The sequence below is a fragment of the Stigmatopora nigra genome, chromosome 21, assembly GCF_051989575.1.
Source record: "Stigmatopora nigra isolate UIUO_SnigA chromosome 21, RoL_Snig_1.1, whole genome shotgun sequence".
Lineage (NCBI taxonomy): Eukaryota > Metazoa > Chordata > Actinopteri > Syngnathiformes > Syngnathidae > Stigmatopora > Stigmatopora nigra.
Window position 1 is genome coordinate 7,173,410 of NC_135528.1, and position 16,119 is coordinate 7,189,528.

At 38.7% G+C, this 16,119-nt stretch overlaps 4 protein-coding genes across 4 annotated transcripts; all 4 read left to right on the forward strand.

Annotated features, from left to right (window-relative positions):
* The first annotated feature begins 182 nt into the window (after nucleotides 1-182).
* Nucleotides 183-6,569, forward strand: LOC144215240 (putative ATP-dependent RNA helicase ddx6). Its single transcript, XM_077744080.1, has 12 exons — nucleotides 183-364; nucleotides 1,129-2,068; nucleotides 2,145-2,249; nucleotides 2,360-2,489; nucleotides 2,676-2,822; nucleotides 2,899-2,993; nucleotides 3,090-3,212; nucleotides 3,481-3,609; nucleotides 3,683-3,799; nucleotides 3,890-3,953; nucleotides 4,076-4,177; nucleotides 4,420-6,569. The coding sequence occupies exons 2-12, from the start codon at nucleotides 1,823-1,825 to the stop codon at nucleotides 4,632-4,634; spliced, it is 1,473 nt and encodes a 490-aa protein (XP_077600206.1). The 5' UTR covers nucleotides 183-364; nucleotides 1,129-1,822; the 3' UTR covers nucleotides 4,635-6,569.
* Nucleotides 6,570-6,910: 341 nt separating this feature from the next.
* tomm40l (translocase of outer mitochondrial membrane 40 homolog, like) lies at nucleotides 6,911-11,261 on the forward strand. Its single transcript, XM_077743246.1, has 10 exons — nucleotides 6,911-7,043; nucleotides 7,410-7,606; nucleotides 7,672-7,739; nucleotides 7,817-7,909; nucleotides 8,037-8,138; nucleotides 8,502-8,607; nucleotides 8,686-8,808; nucleotides 10,495-10,571; nucleotides 10,676-10,778; nucleotides 10,841-11,261. The coding sequence occupies exons 2-10, from the start codon at nucleotides 7,411-7,413 to the stop codon at nucleotides 10,978-10,980; spliced, it is 1,008 nt and encodes a 335-aa protein (XP_077599372.1). The 5' UTR covers nucleotides 6,911-7,043; nucleotide 7,410; the 3' UTR covers nucleotides 10,981-11,261.
* Nucleotides 11,262-12,140: 879 nt separating this feature from the next.
* apoa4a (apolipoprotein A-IV a) lies at nucleotides 12,141-13,378 on the forward strand. Its single transcript, XM_077743247.1, has 3 exons — nucleotides 12,141-12,198; nucleotides 12,284-12,428; nucleotides 12,781-13,378. Exons 1-3 carry the CDS (start codon nucleotides 12,159-12,161, stop codon nucleotides 13,322-13,324), a joined length of 729 nt encoding a protein of 242 aa, XP_077599373.1. The 5' UTR covers nucleotides 12,141-12,158; the 3' UTR covers nucleotides 13,325-13,378.
* A 798-nt stretch (nucleotides 13,379-14,176) lies between these two features.
* On the forward strand, nucleotides 14,177-15,799 carry apoea (apolipoprotein Ea). Its single transcript, XM_077743682.1, has 5 exons — nucleotides 14,177-14,263; nucleotides 14,334-14,396; nucleotides 14,760-14,901; nucleotides 14,982-15,269; nucleotides 15,458-15,799. The coding sequence occupies exons 2-5, from the start codon at nucleotides 14,354-14,356 to the stop codon at nucleotides 15,762-15,764; spliced, it is 780 nt and encodes a 259-aa protein (XP_077599808.1). The 5' UTR covers nucleotides 14,177-14,263; nucleotides 14,334-14,353; the 3' UTR covers nucleotides 15,765-15,799.
* The last annotated feature ends 320 nt before the right edge of the window (nucleotides 15,800-16,119 follow it).

The following is a 16,119-nucleotide window of genomic DNA, read 5'->3' on the forward strand; positions in this document are numbered from 1 at the left end:
TATAATGATTTTATAAACTGAAATAACTACCACACGTAGGACGGTGTTCAATTGAACGTCCTGATTAATAATTACTAACACGTTTGTTTTTTGATGTTTTCTTTTGCAGTACTCTACCTAGCCAGTGGATGTCAGAAACGTCATTATGCTTCCCCTAAGATATACAGAAGCTAAGGGGAAACCAAGAAGAAGAGACGACTACAACAACGACGAAGAAGAAGGCGACCATGTTGATTTAAAGGAGAAAAAAACAATAGACGCGATTTATTTCAAGTATATTCCAGTTAGTAAAAGTGTTGACTATATCGTTAATCAGGAGTTAAGGAAAATGTTCTGTGCGTTTTAAATATAACAGTGAACTAGGGTAAGTGACGTTTTCTATTTATGATCTATTTCCTACAAAAACATCAGTTGTTGCGAGCTTGTTAGCTCGAGGCTAACTTTAGCGCTCGGTGTGAAATGAGGTGACAAACACTATCAATTTGAATTAGTTAACCGTGTAGCTTTTCACGAATCTACAACGTTATTGAAAATTGTGTTTTAGCACTTATCTCCGCGAAGTCTGTTTTTAAAAGCTTAATTTTTGCTGTGATTACATTTGCGTTGGTTTGGGTCACCGAACGTTACTTGTCTATCAAGTTTTGGTCTTTTCCTCGTTGTAAAATGTAATAATGGCTTCATTGTGTTAAAATTAAGATTAAAAAGTTTTCGTTTGAGTTCTGTTTCGTTTGAGTTCTGTTTCGTTTGAGTTCGGTTTCGTTTGAGTTTGGTTTCGTTTCTGTGATAAAAACAAGTCATTGGATCAAATAGCCAAAAAAGGTTACTATAATCGATAATTATAGTCATGTACTCTTAAAATGTAACTGTTTACCTAAATGTTGTCGTTTTCAAGCTTCATACATTTGTATTAAAAAGGCAAAAATCTTTAATAGTTAATTGGAAATCTAAAATACTTAATTGGAATGACACAAATTTGCGACATTCTGCATCAAGGGTTATCATAAAAGTATTTATGTTAATGTTCTTTTTCACTGGTTAAAAAAATACATCTTCTGAACCTATTTTTCTCTTGATGAGGATGTTAATGTACTTTCACACCAAAAACCTTGTGTTTGTTCCCTTTTTCAGGTGCCGCATTTGAGCCATTGGCTCGCATTAAGTGGGAAGTCCCTTGATCACAATTAAATTCCCCCACTCGACCTCCAGACTTTCAGTGTCCAAGCATTAAACTGTGGGCTGAAAGGGGTAAAAAGCTTTCCGGCTTTGGACTTGATTCCCCTTGTGAAACAAGCTGGAAATATCCTGGGAGTATATAATTTGGGGGAAAAGATTTGTACAGAGTTGACCATCATTTTCTTCCTAGAAGGACATCCATTGAATCTCTTGCACTGACGAGAAAGCAGGAAAAACACTGTTTGGTGTCGGGGAGAAAGAAAAAAAAATATTGAACTCAAATTATTTGGAAGAAAATATCACCCAAGTTCCGAGATTGCCTTAGTTGTTCTATTTCAGGACTTGAGCCACATTCGATACTTGTTCACATATAATTTTCTATATTGTGAGCAAGTATATTAATGCAAATATCTCTTCGTTTTGAAGAGTTTCTTGTGTGTAAAAGTTTTTTTTTCTTGTACGTGGGCCACTCTTGTTAAAAGGGTACCAAACTGCACATATTTGTGTATATGTAAATAGCGTGGGTTGGTTGCTTATGTAAAAAAAAAAAGCTGTGGACTTCAAAGAAAATATTGTTTTGTTATATTGCTTTATTGCTTGAAAAAGAATCGAGCGCAGGACGACTTTGGAAGAAAAGAACATTTCCAAAATGGCTACGGCTAGAACCGAAAATGTCGGCCCGCTCGCCATGGGACTGAACAACAAGCAGAACGGGCAGCTCCGAGGACAGACCAAAGCGGCTTCTGTTCAAGCCGCAACTGCCACTCAAGGAAAAGGGTTGGGCGCCTCCCAGAAAGTGGGCGCTGCTTCTCAAGAAAGTGGAGGCATCAAGTTTGGGGATGACTGGAAAAAAAGCCTGAAGCTTCCTCCAAAAGACACCAGGATTAGAACCTCAGTAAGTCAGACAAGAATTATCCGTAACCTTTTCTGCATGTCAAAAAATAAGTTAATAATTGTTTTTTCTTGCCTAGGATGTGACGTCTACTAAGGGCAATGAATTTGAAGATTACTGTCTGAAAAGAGAACTTTTGATGGGCATTTTTGAGATGGGTTGGGAGAAACCATCTCCTGTCCAGGTAGGCTTTAAAAAAACAACAACAAAAAATCAGCACATTTCGTATCAGCTCTATTGGCAGCCAAATAAATGAATGAATAGATTTCATGATAAGTTTGCAACTCTTTGCAGGAGGAGAGTATCCCAATTGCCCTGTCAGGAAGGGATATTTTAGCCCGGGCTAAGAATGGAACGGGAAAAAGCGGAGCCTATCTCATACCACTGCTGGAAAGGATTGACCTTAAAAAGAGTTATATACAAGGTATGATTTATACATTTTAAAAAAAAAAAACTTAACGTATTTTCAGGACTATAAGGCGCACTTAAAAGTCTTAAATTTTCTCCTATATAGACATGGTGCCTTCTAATCCAGTGTGCTTTACATATGTGAAAATACTGTATTTTATTTTTTACATACCATTTTCTTTCTGTTTTTTCCTCCACCTAGCTATGGTAGTGGTACCAACCCGAGAGTTAGCACTGCAGGTGAGCCAGATTTGCATTCAGATCAGCAAACACCTGGGAGGAGTTAAAGTCATGGCCACCACCGGGGGAACCAATTTACGAGATGACATCATGCGACTGGATGAAACTGGTCAGCCATTTTTTTTACCTTCTTAATATGGCAATGATTCGCTGTGCGGTGTATTGTAACTTTTCTCTTTGTTTAGTGCACGTGGTCATAGCAACCCCCGGTAGGATTCTCGACTTGATTAAAAAAGGCGTGGCAAAGGTGGATCGAGTCCAGATGATGGTGATGGATGAGGTAACGTGACAGGAATTATATAGATACAAATTAATATAGTATAACTGATTTTAAGACTCATGAAAAATTGTAACAATGTTGTTTCTTTTCCGACAGGCCGACAAATTGCTGTCTCAGGATTTTGTGGTGCTCATCGAAGATATTATCAGTTTCCTGGCCAAGAACAGGCAGATCCTGCTCTACTCTGCAACCTTCCCCATTAGCGTACAAAAATTCATGGTGAGTCCTCGGTTGCGACATTTTTTTTTTGGGCCCACTGCCAGCTGGCGCTCATTGTTTTTGCTTTTAAAAAAAAAAAAAAAAAAATCAAGCTGTTCACTCCTTTTTGAGCCAGATCTTGTTTACCTCTCTTATGAATTGAACGTGCCCCAAAGGGAAGTCCCTGAAAATCTTTTCGGAAGTGACTCATGACAAAGAGAAAGAGACTAAAGCATGTTTTGTTTTTATGCTTGAATTTTAAAATGTAACATTCCCAAATTTGCCATAGGCCAAGCACTTGCAGAAACCTTACGAGATCAACCTAATGGAGGAACTGACACTGAAGGGTATTACTCAGTACTATGCCTACGTGACAGAGAGACAAAAAGTGCACTGTCTTAACACTCTCTTCTCCAGGGTGAGTACACACACACACACACTTTTTTCTTTTTGGTTTTCAACCAATCATTCCTTTGTTTTTCCTTTTTCAGCTCCAGATCAACCAGTCCATCATCTTCTGTAACTCCACTCAAAGGGTGGAGCTGTTAGCCAAGAAGATTACGCAACTGGGCTACTCGTGCTTTTACATTCACGCTAAAATGATGCAGGTCAGTCGTAGTTTGAAATAGGGAACATTTTACAGAAGTCTTCTCATGTCACTTTAAAAACAAATTAAAATTGTGTTTTTGTTTTTGTAGGAATATAGAAACCGGGTTTTCCATGACTTCAGAAACGGACTTTGCAGGAATCTGGTGTGCACTGGTAAGTGGTCAACTCGCCAAATACCGTATTTTACGGATCTTATGGAATTAACATTGCAAAGTAGTCCTGACAAAAAGTCTATTTTGTAATGCAGTCTCCTTGTTTCCCATTTTTTCCAACAGACCTTTTCACCAGGGGTATCGACATCCAAGCTGTCAATGTGGTCATCAACTTTGACTTCCCGAAAAATGCTGAAACGTATCTCCATCGCATTGGGAGATCAGGTAACCGCTCTCAACCAATATGTCCTCATCAATGTTCCCTCTAAGCTGCACTTGGCACTACTTTTTTTTTTTTTTTTTTTAACCTTTCCCCATGATGGTGCAGTTTACCCGCCAGCCAATGGCAGTAGCTCTGTCCACTCTTATGTTTTTCGTGTTTTACAGCATGTTTTACATGAAAAATTAAAGGAAACATTGACATGCACCCACGGAACTGACATGAGGTTTCTTTTGATCCTATTCAGGGAGATTCGGCCATTTCGGCCTGGCCATCAACCTGATCACATCCGAAGACCGCTTCAACCTAAAGACCATCGAAGACCAACTGGTGACGGACATCAAACCCATCCCCGGCAGCATCGACAAGAGTCTCTACGTGGCCGAGTTCCACTCGTCCAGCGGCGACTGCGAGGTGGAGGAAGTCCAAGAAAAATCGGGACTCCATCAGGACAGCACCTGAAGGCAGGCGGTGAGCGCAAAGCTAGCATCACGTTAGCTTAAACATCCACCTCCTCCTCCCCTATCTCCTCCTTTTTGTTTTCACGGCTACAACAAAGGCTAACCCGACAACCAAATCTTTACTCGTCCTCCGTTTTGAGTTTCCTACTCTCGTCTCCCTTGGATTTTGGCGAATTATAAGCAATTGTGTTTTGAAACGAGCGACCAAATACCAGCTGTCGTTGCTCCACTCGCCACTTAAGTGCCTTACTTCCTGCCACGCACATTTGAGTTACATTTACAGTATGCAAGAAAACTCCATTGGCTGCCATTGATTTGGTCAGCAACTGAAACCAGATAATTCGCCACTACCTAGTTCAAATCGATTGGACGTCTATCGCCATCAATGGCAGCCGAAGGGCAATTCATTAGTTATTATACACTGATTTGGCTCATTGAAACTGGTCAATATGCTATGGAAATTATGGGCGGCCATTTTGTTTTGCTGTTTTTTGTTTGTTTTTACCAACGTAGTTGCATTCAACTTTTTTTTTTTTAGGCTTTTGTGGCAAGTTCTGTTTAATAAAGGGTTATCTTTCTTTTCTTGTTTAAAAGCAAAATTGTAGCATTTTCTGAAGCGGCAGCTGTCACTTTTACCTTCCCGAACTAAAAGCTAATGAAAAAAAAGATGTTTTAAAACAAAATCTGTTTGTAATTTGGTCTTTTTTTTTCTATTCCGCACATGTGGAATTTCAATTATCGGCTGCCAAAGATGGCGATAAATGTCCATTCCTCAATTGTGTTTCAGCCAATGAGTTAACATCACAATTCCCCCGAGAAAACAAAAGTACAATAATTGTTTCATTCAATGGGAAGACAATTTTATTTCCTTTTATTATTTTTTTTGTTAGAACACATTTTCAGTTTACACTGAAGCAAAACCAAAACAAAGTGAATTCTCTGGTTTGAATTGGCGTCATTTGCATGCAGCTTCAAGTCAACTTGGCTCAATGTCATTTTCTCATTTGCTAACAATTTCTCAACAACAACAACAAATTTCAAAAATGATACAGGTCTGGTGACTTTTGATGCTGCATTCAAATGCCTTTCGTATTTTCCCCCGTTTTTTGTTGGTGATACACAACGTCTTAAATTGGAGTAAAAGATTGCGCAAACCTGACTTTTCAAACCTTAAAGGCAAATGACATCTTTCCCTTTTATCTGTTTTCATTCCATGACATTCCTTTTAACCCCAAATTTGCCCTACTTTCCAAGTCATTTTTCAGGTGGAAATTTGGCTTTAAATTGAGGTTTCGGGTTAAAATGGACGTCAAATTGAATTCTGTTTTTTTTTGTTTTGTTGCTTTAATTCATCTGTTAAAAACTTTTCTTTGTGTATGTCTGCAACCAAGTGTTTATAAGCCTTTACATTTGCCTGTTTGGTAACGGATAACGTAAAAATTTAAAAAAGTGAATTAAAAAACAGGCACAAAATTGCAATTTGGAAATACTGCTTCATGTTTAATTACATAATTGGCTGTGAATTCGGAAGTTTTTCATCTGTTGAAGCACTAAAATTAAAATATGGCTCCAACAAAATTTAAAATATATTCAGGAAAACCCTCGTGTACTACTGATGTTCATTTTGACACTTTCAAAGAGTATTTTTTTTAGGATAAATCCCATCATCAGTTCCTATAGTGCTAAATTCAAGTTGTACTGTTTGGTTTGGAAAAAAAATGACAAACTTCCCCTCAGAGACCAACTTGGGGTTTGGAATATTTGTTTTCACTCCATTATTCCTGTTTTCTTGTTATAAAATGCATTTCAATTAGAAGTTATTGGGAGTTTTTGGTAAGTTATCCAGCAATATGTTAAGCAAAAAGTGTCCTCTACTGTTGTAATTTGGAAGTACATCCAGGGTTTGTGAAATTCAATAAACTCAACTGAAATTTTCTATCTATTGTGTGCTTTCTTTTTTCCTGGATTCAGTTATTGTACCTGTTTATTTACATTTATAAAACGAATAATAACCTTGGACATAGATGTAGATAATACATAAAGTAAGGTCCGTTTATTGTTGTTGAAAGGAGGAGTTGAAAATATGGCAACCATTTGACCTTGACGTTTTGTTCTTTTTGCTAGACTGACTAAACTAAAGGATCCGGCCCCTTTTTGATTGTATATTTTATTTTAATGGAACGCAATTTCCTAAAAAAAATCTAACGCTTAAAACTGCCACCTGCTAATTACATACATGATGGCTCACAATTATAATGACGTCACAACCATGCGCCTGCAATTTCCATCCAAACCAATGACTTTCGACGCGTTCGCCCTCTTATCCAATCAAATGATTGCATCTTATCACGTGTTCTCCCCACACGAACGTGTTCCGACTTCCTATTGCCTTGTCCTCTGAAATTGCAACGTGAGTACATTTCGTCCATACAAATGTTGTTACAATTTCTATTACGTGGTCTAATAAAGATAGCGGTTATGAAACAAAAGTTAGGATAAGAAGCTGTAAATTGTTTGCCATCATTTGCTCCCGTCCGTTTGCCTCACACATATATGAGCTAATTTCGCTGCCCATTCATTTATAATGGATATTCGAATTACCGCAATAGTCAGCACTTGGTATGACGCATAAAAATGTATGTAGTCACTTTTATATTCTTTGTTTTCCATGTCATTTTACACAGATATTCAGGAATAATACAAAGTAATGCCCACTTGCATGTACTGGCAAACAAACTGGCAGTAACCTTTGACCTTTTCCAATGCTATCTTCCAGAATGGGGAGTGTGTTAGCAGCTAGCTCCCCTAGCCCCCCACCACCATCCTCTGTTGTGGCTAGTCCCAGTTTGACGATGCCACCAGGTTTCGGGATGCCCCCCGTGTCTTCCGTGCCAATTTCAATGGAACCCCAGGAAGCGGCCACCCTTTTACCTAACCCAGGTGCATTTGACGAGTGTCATCGCAAGTGCAAAGGTAAATAAACTACTCAAACCGTATATAATACAGTCGAATATAGTATAACAGTTGTCCCTTCTCAGAGGTTTTCCCGATGCAGATGGAGGGCGTCAGGTTAACCATCAATAAGGGTCTTAGCAACCATTTTCAGGTTGGTTCACTGACTATTTAAATGTGAGACGCACTGTGCGCATTTACAGTAAACTAATTTATTTTGTGAAAATTCAGATCAACCATACACTGTCGCTAAGCACCTTGGGGGATTCTAGCTACAGATTTGGTGCTACGTATGTTGGGCTAAAGCAGACGGGTCCGGCAGAGGTATGAAGTTTTATTTTATTCAATTCTCTGCTGTTAGAAGAGGTTAACATTAGTAGACCATTTGAGAATAGATAAGACGTCCATTTCTGTATTAAAAATATTAAAACTTTCAAACATTTGTGCTCAGTTTTTTCCAGTCATGGTGGGAGACATGGACAACTCGGGGAGTCTTAACGCGCAAATCATCCACCAGATTAGCGATAGCATACGATCCAAAATGGCCTTCCAGGTTTGTCAAATATTCATTATTAATAAAAGTTATGTTGGATTTTCATAGGCCTATACACAACCAAGAAAAAAATCATACCATTTCCAGAAAATCCCCCAAAATGTTAATGTTAAATACTTTTCTTCTTCTGGCCACTAGTAGGCGCATATTCCCACTTTCCAAATTTCAACAACCAAAAGTATTCCAATAAATAGCCTATATATATCGGCCAAGCTTTGTAAGAAACATCATAACCTAAACAGTTAACATCACAGTATAATGCTAAGCTAGCATATGTTATTCTATTTTTTCTCTACATATCAACTAATGGCCAATTTTGATGAAATTTAATGAACTATAACAATAAATTCAACTGTTTTCCAGACACAAGAACACAAGTTCGTCAACTGGCAAGGCGATACTGAATTCCGAGGGAAAGATTTCACTGCGACCGTCACTTTTGGAAACCCGGATGTCCTTGTCGGGTGTGGTGGGTCACGTGTCAATTTCCATTCTTAATGTATCATTTCCAATGTACTTATTTCAATATTTTTCTTGCAACTCTTAGGCATCGTTGTAGCGCACTACCTCCAGGCGCTTACGCCAGCTCTGGCGCTAGGAGGTGAGCTGGTGTACCATCGCAAGCCGTCAGAAGAAGGCGCCGTCATGTCGTTAGTCGGCAGGTACACGGGTGAGTACGCGGGTAGGCTGCCCGTACATTACAACTAAGCCGTTTAAGTGGATTGGCATCAGGAGCAGGTTGTGATCATATCAAAATAGTATTGGATTGTTATTGTCATTTTGCAAGTATAATGAGATTTAAAGCTTCACCTCAAAATGCACAAACAAGAACAACAGACAAATAAATAAACAATAAATAATACCAATAAATAAGTCAAATAAAAAAGTAGTAAAAATAATAACTATAAATAGTATCATAACAAGTAGTCATCAAAATAAGTAGTCATCATAATAAGTAGTCAACATAGGTAGTACACAAGTAGTACACAAGTAGTACACAAGTAGTACACAAGTAGTACACAAGTAGTACACAAGTAGTACACAAGTAGTACACAAGTAGTACACAAGTAGTACACAAGTAGTACACAAGTAGTACACAAGTAGTACACAAGTAGTACACAAGTAGTACACAAGTAGTACACAAGTAGTACACAAGTAGTACACAAGTAGTACACAAGTAGTACACAAGTAGTACACAAGTAGTACACAAGTAGTACACAAGTAGTACACAAGTAGTACACAAGTAGTACACAAGTAGTACACAAGTAGTACACAAGTAGTACACAAGTAGTACACAAGTAGTACACAAGTAGTACACAAGTAGTACACAAGTAGTACACAAGTAGTACACAAGTAGTACACAAGTAGTACACAAGTAGTACACAAGTAGTACACAAGTAGTACACAAGTAGTACACAAGTAGTACACACGTAGTACACACGTAGTACACACGTAGTACACACGTAGTACACACGTAGTACACACGTAGTACACACGTAGTACACACGTAGTACACACGTAGTACACACGTAGTACACAAGTAGTACACAAGTAGTACACAAGTAGTACACAAGTAGTACACAAGTAGTACACAAGTAGTACACAAGTAGTACACAAGTAGTACACAAGTAGTACACAAGTAGTACACAAGTAGTACACAAGTAGTACACAAGTAGTACACACGTAGTACACACGTAGTACACACGTAGTACACACGTAGTACACACGTAGTACACACGTAGTACACACGTAGTACACACGTAGTACACACGTAGTACACACGTAGTACACACGTAGTACACACGTAGTACACACGTAGTACACAAGTAGTACACAAGTAGTACACAAGTAGTACACAAGTAGTACACAAGTAGTACACAAGTAGTACACAAGTAGTACACAAGTAGTACACAAGTAGTACACAAGTAGTACACAAGTAGTACACAAGTAGTACACACGTAGTACACACGTAGTACACACGTAGTACACACGTAGTACACACGTAGTACACAAGTAGTACACAAGTAGTACACAAGTAGTACACAAGTAGTACACAAGTAGTACACAAGTAGTACACAAGTAGTACACATCAGTAGTACACATCAGTAGTACACATCAGTAGTACACATCAGTAGTACACATCAGTAGTACACATAAGTAATACACATAAGTAGTCCACATAATTAAGTAGTCATCATTATTAAGTAGTCAATATAAATAAATGGTCAACTTAAATTAGTTGTAATGTAAATTCTATAAATTAGTCTCACTGGACTATAAATCGCAGGATTGAAATGTCGTGAGCTATAGTCTGAATATGATGGGTCATTTTATTTTTAATTATTATTTTTTTCAGGCAACAACTACATCGCCACACTAACGCTGGGTTCGGCGGGCGCTCACGCCTCCTACTACCACAAAGCCAACGAAACGGTTAGCAAAACCCTTTAGCGTTGATGCTACATGACTAGTAGTAGCATTACAAAGCAGTCCTAACTTTGTTAAACCTTTTTTTCCCACCCTCTGCTTTTTTTTAGTTGCAACTCGGCGTGGAGTTTGACGCTAGCACTCGCATGCAAGATACTAGCGTGTCGTTGGGCTATCAGCTGGATGTACCCAAAGCTAATTTGCAATTTAAAGGTATCCTATGCTTTTTTTTGGGTGCTTGTTGTCGAGTAAACAAAATAATTTGCTTCTTTTAGGTTCATTAGACACAAACTGGGTGGTTGGTGCAACTCTGGAAAAGAAGTTACTCCCCTTGCCACTCTCATTGGTTCTCTGCTCTTTCCTCAACCATAACAAGAACAAGTTCCAGTGCGGTTTTGGCGTTACCATCGGGTAAAAGGAACCCTGTAAGATAAACTCGCTCGTACACTATGTGAATATTTATCATTTTAACGTTGATAAATTCATGCTTTAATGGACCATACAATGTTTTAATGTTCTTTTTCTAGTCAAAACTCATTGTACACCTCAGATTTGAGTAAGTTGGCCCAAATTTCTTGTTTTCTTTTCAATTATTTCTCACGTAGTTGGCCTTTTTTTATGTTGTGTACATGTGAACAAGCATATATGAAACGTAGACTTATTAGAAAGTGGAGCAAATACACTTTGTTAACAGCATATGCCTTTTTTTTTTAGCAACCAGTGCTGATCTTTTCCATATCAGTCGCTGTTTTCTTCTTTGAATTTGACAACATTCGATTATGCACAATCAATTTTACTACAGGTACATAGAAATGATGTATTTAGTCATATCAGTACGCTGTTATCTTACACATTGAAGTATTGTCACAAGTCACTGCGACATGTGACTCAGTGACCTTTATCTGGTCACAATTGTTGTTCATTCATTCATCTTCCCTCGTAGGGGTGTGGGGGTGCTGGAACCTAGCCTTCAGTTAGCCTGCCATGCATGTTTATGGGATGTAGCAAAAAAAACGATGTACTCGCAAGGCTAAAATGATTTTTAAAATGTAAATTATTAAGATTCAATTTAAAATCAGGCCCAAAAAAATGTATTAACTGTTTTTTTTTTTCATTCAATATTTGTAAATAGAAGATAGATAATTTCAAACTGGTCTTTTTAAGTTAAAATATATATTTGATTTCATACAAAAATTCAAACAAGCTAAAAAAACAACATATTTACTGGTTTTCCACTTTTCTATTTATTGAATTTATTGATTTTTGGTCAAAAAAGGCAAATCCTATAAAGCCAATCACCATGTCAATGATAAAACTTTACTTTAATTTAGAGTAGAGTGATGCTATCAAGGGGTCTTTTAGTGACATGGCTGCTCTAAAGGGGGCCGCTCGGAGGTCACAACTGAACATTTTTCAGTTGGACTTTGTTCCGCCGTTGCCCCAATATAAACTCCACAGAACTCTCAAGAGCCGCCATAACTGAATTCAACCCATCCACAGAGGTAAGTTAAAAAAAAAATGCATATTTTAGATCTAAAACACCCCAAAAAATTCTAGTATCACTTGACCTTTTTTTCACCAACAGTGGCAATTATGAAGTTCTACTTGGTGGTCATTTTGGCCTTCTTGGCTGGTAAGTTCATTATTTTTTTTTATTTTAGTGAATTTTTATTTGATTTTTTTTTCAAGATGGTGTTGTATTTTTATTATTTTTTTAGGTTGCAATGCTAATGTGGAGAAGCAAAGCCAGCTGCAACTGGACACGGTGAAAGATGCCTTTTGGGACTATGTCGCCAAGGCGACGTCAACAGCGGAAGATTCACTGGCGACGATTAAACAGTCGGATTTTGGGAAGGAAATCAAGTAAGAATTTGGCCACTTTACCTTGTAAAAAATCTCAGTTTTAAACCGACTCGGATAACAAATCGATCAAATGAAGTGCCAACCATCGACTGGGATTGGGCGTTTTATAAGCATGTGTTAAATTTGCGATTATAATTTAATCCATCATCTGTAGATTCTAAATCAAAAGGGAAACATTTTAAAAAATGAATATTTTTTCCGATTTCTACAATCCTCACTAAAAATGAATGATGATCTTGTCATGAATCTTCAATTGATTTGGGAAAAAAAGCCTCAATTTTGCAATTACGGCCCAAAAATGTCAAATCCAGACGCGAGTAACCCGCCAGTGATTTGGTCCCCCCTCCCCCAGCACTTTGATCGCCAGCAGCGGCGACGCCGTCACCCGATTGACCGCCATCCTCCGTTCCCACATGAGCCCCGACTTCTCGTCGGGCTTCTCGGAAGAAGCCCGGCTCCTGAAAACCAGTCTGGAGAAGGACTTGGAGTCGGTCGCCGCCCACTTGCGACCTTACGCCGACGAGTGGGCCGCTCAACTCCGCCAGGAGTTGGAGCAACTGAAAAAGGAGGCGTCGTCTTACGCCGACAGCGTCGACTCGGAAGCTCTCAAGTCCGTCCTGTTGCAAAATGGCCGAGAACTGAAGACGCGTCTGGACCTGCTGAAGGGTCAGATGGTTCCTTACGCCGAGGAGTTGGCCCGCAAGTTGGAGGTCGGCTTGGAAGGCTTTCACGGCGGGCTGACGGAGATCCGAGAGAAACTGGGACCCTACGGAGAGGAGATCCGGGCCAAGTTGGACCTGGACTCCCGGAACCTTCGGGAGCGACTGGTCGCTCTCTGGGATTCCTTTGCCAAAACCGCAGTAAAAGTTGACGAGTTGGACTCGTCTAAAGTGTAATATTCATTTCTACCTCAGTTTTTGACTGTCGCCCAAATAAAAGATTTCCATGTATTTTTTTTTGCTGTTTTTGTTGTTTTTATGCATGTCTTGACCATCATCAGTTTTCCATTTTTTTAATTCATCTATAGATTTCCATGGGTAATCTACATTGAATGGACATTTGATAGTGAGTTGTTTTTAATCAATATTCAATATTTCAAATGGAAAATACTTTTTTTAATCATATTTTTTAATTATATTTAAAGGATCCAATCAGGATGGATTATTGGATGCCAGGACTTCAAGTACAAATGGATAGGATCACTGTCATTGGCTGTCAATCAGGTATTGTTTACATTGGGGTGTTGTCTGTCAAAATTGATTGGTCGACTTTTCCTGTCAATGGCAAAAGATTCCTTGTGTTAATTATAGGTTCATATTTTTGGAAAATAAAGCAAGATTATAATTTTCAATGTAATTTTTGAGTTTAATCTATCATCCAAATAATATAATCAATGGGTTAAATTTTTGACTAAATTTGCCATTAATCTTTAGTGATTAAAAATGGGTTAAAAAACACAATGTCACATCAACATTCATTTTACAAGTTTACATAAAAATGTATTCTTAAAATAATCCATTGTGAAAACAATACATCAATTCAATGGCAGCCCGCAAAAGGTCAAAGTTCAACGGCGACAAAGGTCAAGACCTCTTTTATTTCCGTGAATGACGACGCTGCCTTCCCAAACAGTCCTCGGCTTTCAAACTGTGACCCGTGTCGACGCGTCCGAGTGCAACGTGGCGCCAAAATAACACGCACAGCAATAAAAGTTGACAACGCGCACCACCACGGGAACTTCGAACGCCGCTTGTGACATCACCACCGGCTAGCGTCTGTCTATAAAAGACCGGACGCCTGCTCAGTGTTCCTTGTCGCTCACCTACGAGTACTCGGTAAGTTTTCATACTATGAACTCAAATAATGTCTTAATCTTAATATTTCTGTTTTTTTTTTTCACTTTAGTTGTCTGCTGCCATCCCATCATGAAGGTGTTTCTTGTCATTGTCGCTTTGGCCGTCTTTTCAGGTGAGTCCACTTACATTTTGGTCTAGATTTTAATGAAAAACATTCAGATTAGAATTGTCAACATTTAGTATCTTAGTATGGAACTCCTATTTAAATTAAAAAAAAACATAAATCCTCATTGGCTCCCATTGAAGACACACTTTGACCCACAAAATCAATATTAATTTTGCTCTATTTGACTCGAACTTACACAAAATCACTGTTGATAATTGTTTTAGACAAAAAAGCCTCCTATTAACTTTCCTTATCCATTCAAATTCTCTCTTCACGACACTAACATACTACTGACATCTCAAAAATCACATTTTTGGCTATTATGCCATCATTTAATTGTTCAAAACATGTCTTTTATTTAAAAACTAGGCTGCCAGGCCAAGAGTTTCTACAATGACGACCCCAGTGCAACCTGGGAGGAATACATCCAAGAATACATGACGGCGCTAAACCTGAAAGCCGACCAAATGGTGGAGGACATCAAGACCTCCCAGATCGGCCGAGAACTGGAGTAGGTTTCCCTCGCCTGACCCCACCTTTTCCTTCTTTCCTTCCTTTGTAACAACCCGATACGTTTCCCAACCATCTCAGCACGCTGATCCAAGACAGCGTGGCCGAGCTGACCGTCTACCGTTCCGACCTGGAGACCAAGCTGGCTCCGTACACTAAGCAAGCGATCGGGCGTCTCGGCGGAGATCTTCAGGGAATGGCGGAAATCGTCAGTGAGCGCATGAACAACGTCAGGGAGCAGATGGACAAGTATGGGCAGGAATTGAGGACCATGGTGGAGCAGAACTCGGACGACGTCAGAGTGCGGGCCGCCACGTACGTTCGCAAGATGAAAAAACGCCTCAACAAGGAAGCTACGGAGATTCAAATGTGAGTGCCTAATGTCATTAGGATCGGAATATACAATCCTGGCAAAAAGATAGAACTCATTATTATCTTATTAAATAAATTATAAGATCTAAAATGTAATGATGCTTTTCATTTCTGTGATCTTAACTCATTGACCACCATAGACGTGCAGTCCATTTGAATTGTGATTGTTGTCCTTTTTTTTACAGTCAAGTGTACAACTACTTGGAGAAAATGCATAGCCGCACATCTAAGAACGTGGAGGAATTTAGACAACTTCTGGATCCGTATTTCACTCAAGTCCGTGACAACACCCAAGCCAAGATCAGCACCTTGAATGACCTGCTCAAATCCCAAATGGAGAATATGAAGGACGCCATCGAGAGCACGGCCAACGCCGTCACTAAACGCTGCAAGAAGACCTCAGATGAAATCTTCTCCACCGTGCAGGAGACGATCGAGGATCTGGGCGACTGGTTCCAGCCTTACGTCGCCTTCTTCCAGCCTTACATGTAACACTGTCAAAATAAAGGACAGTCACTCCAAAATAATCTGGCCTTTTTCTTTTAACGTGGTGAAATTTAAATGAAGATAATTGCTTTACTTCATTAAGAGGTTTGTCAAGGTTTATTGATAAAACTAAATATACGCTTTAAAAGATTCTTATAAGCATTACAGGTGAACAAGAAAACTCAAAAACATGTTTAATCTCGTAAAATACTGTACAATATCAATTGTCAATCAAGTTATACTCTAAAGTTAAATATTTGGTTCCCTTAAACGTTGCTCAATTAATGTCATGTTTTAATCATTTAAATACAAAATATTAATAACGGTAACATTGCTAAAAATAAAAAAAAAAGAAAATAAA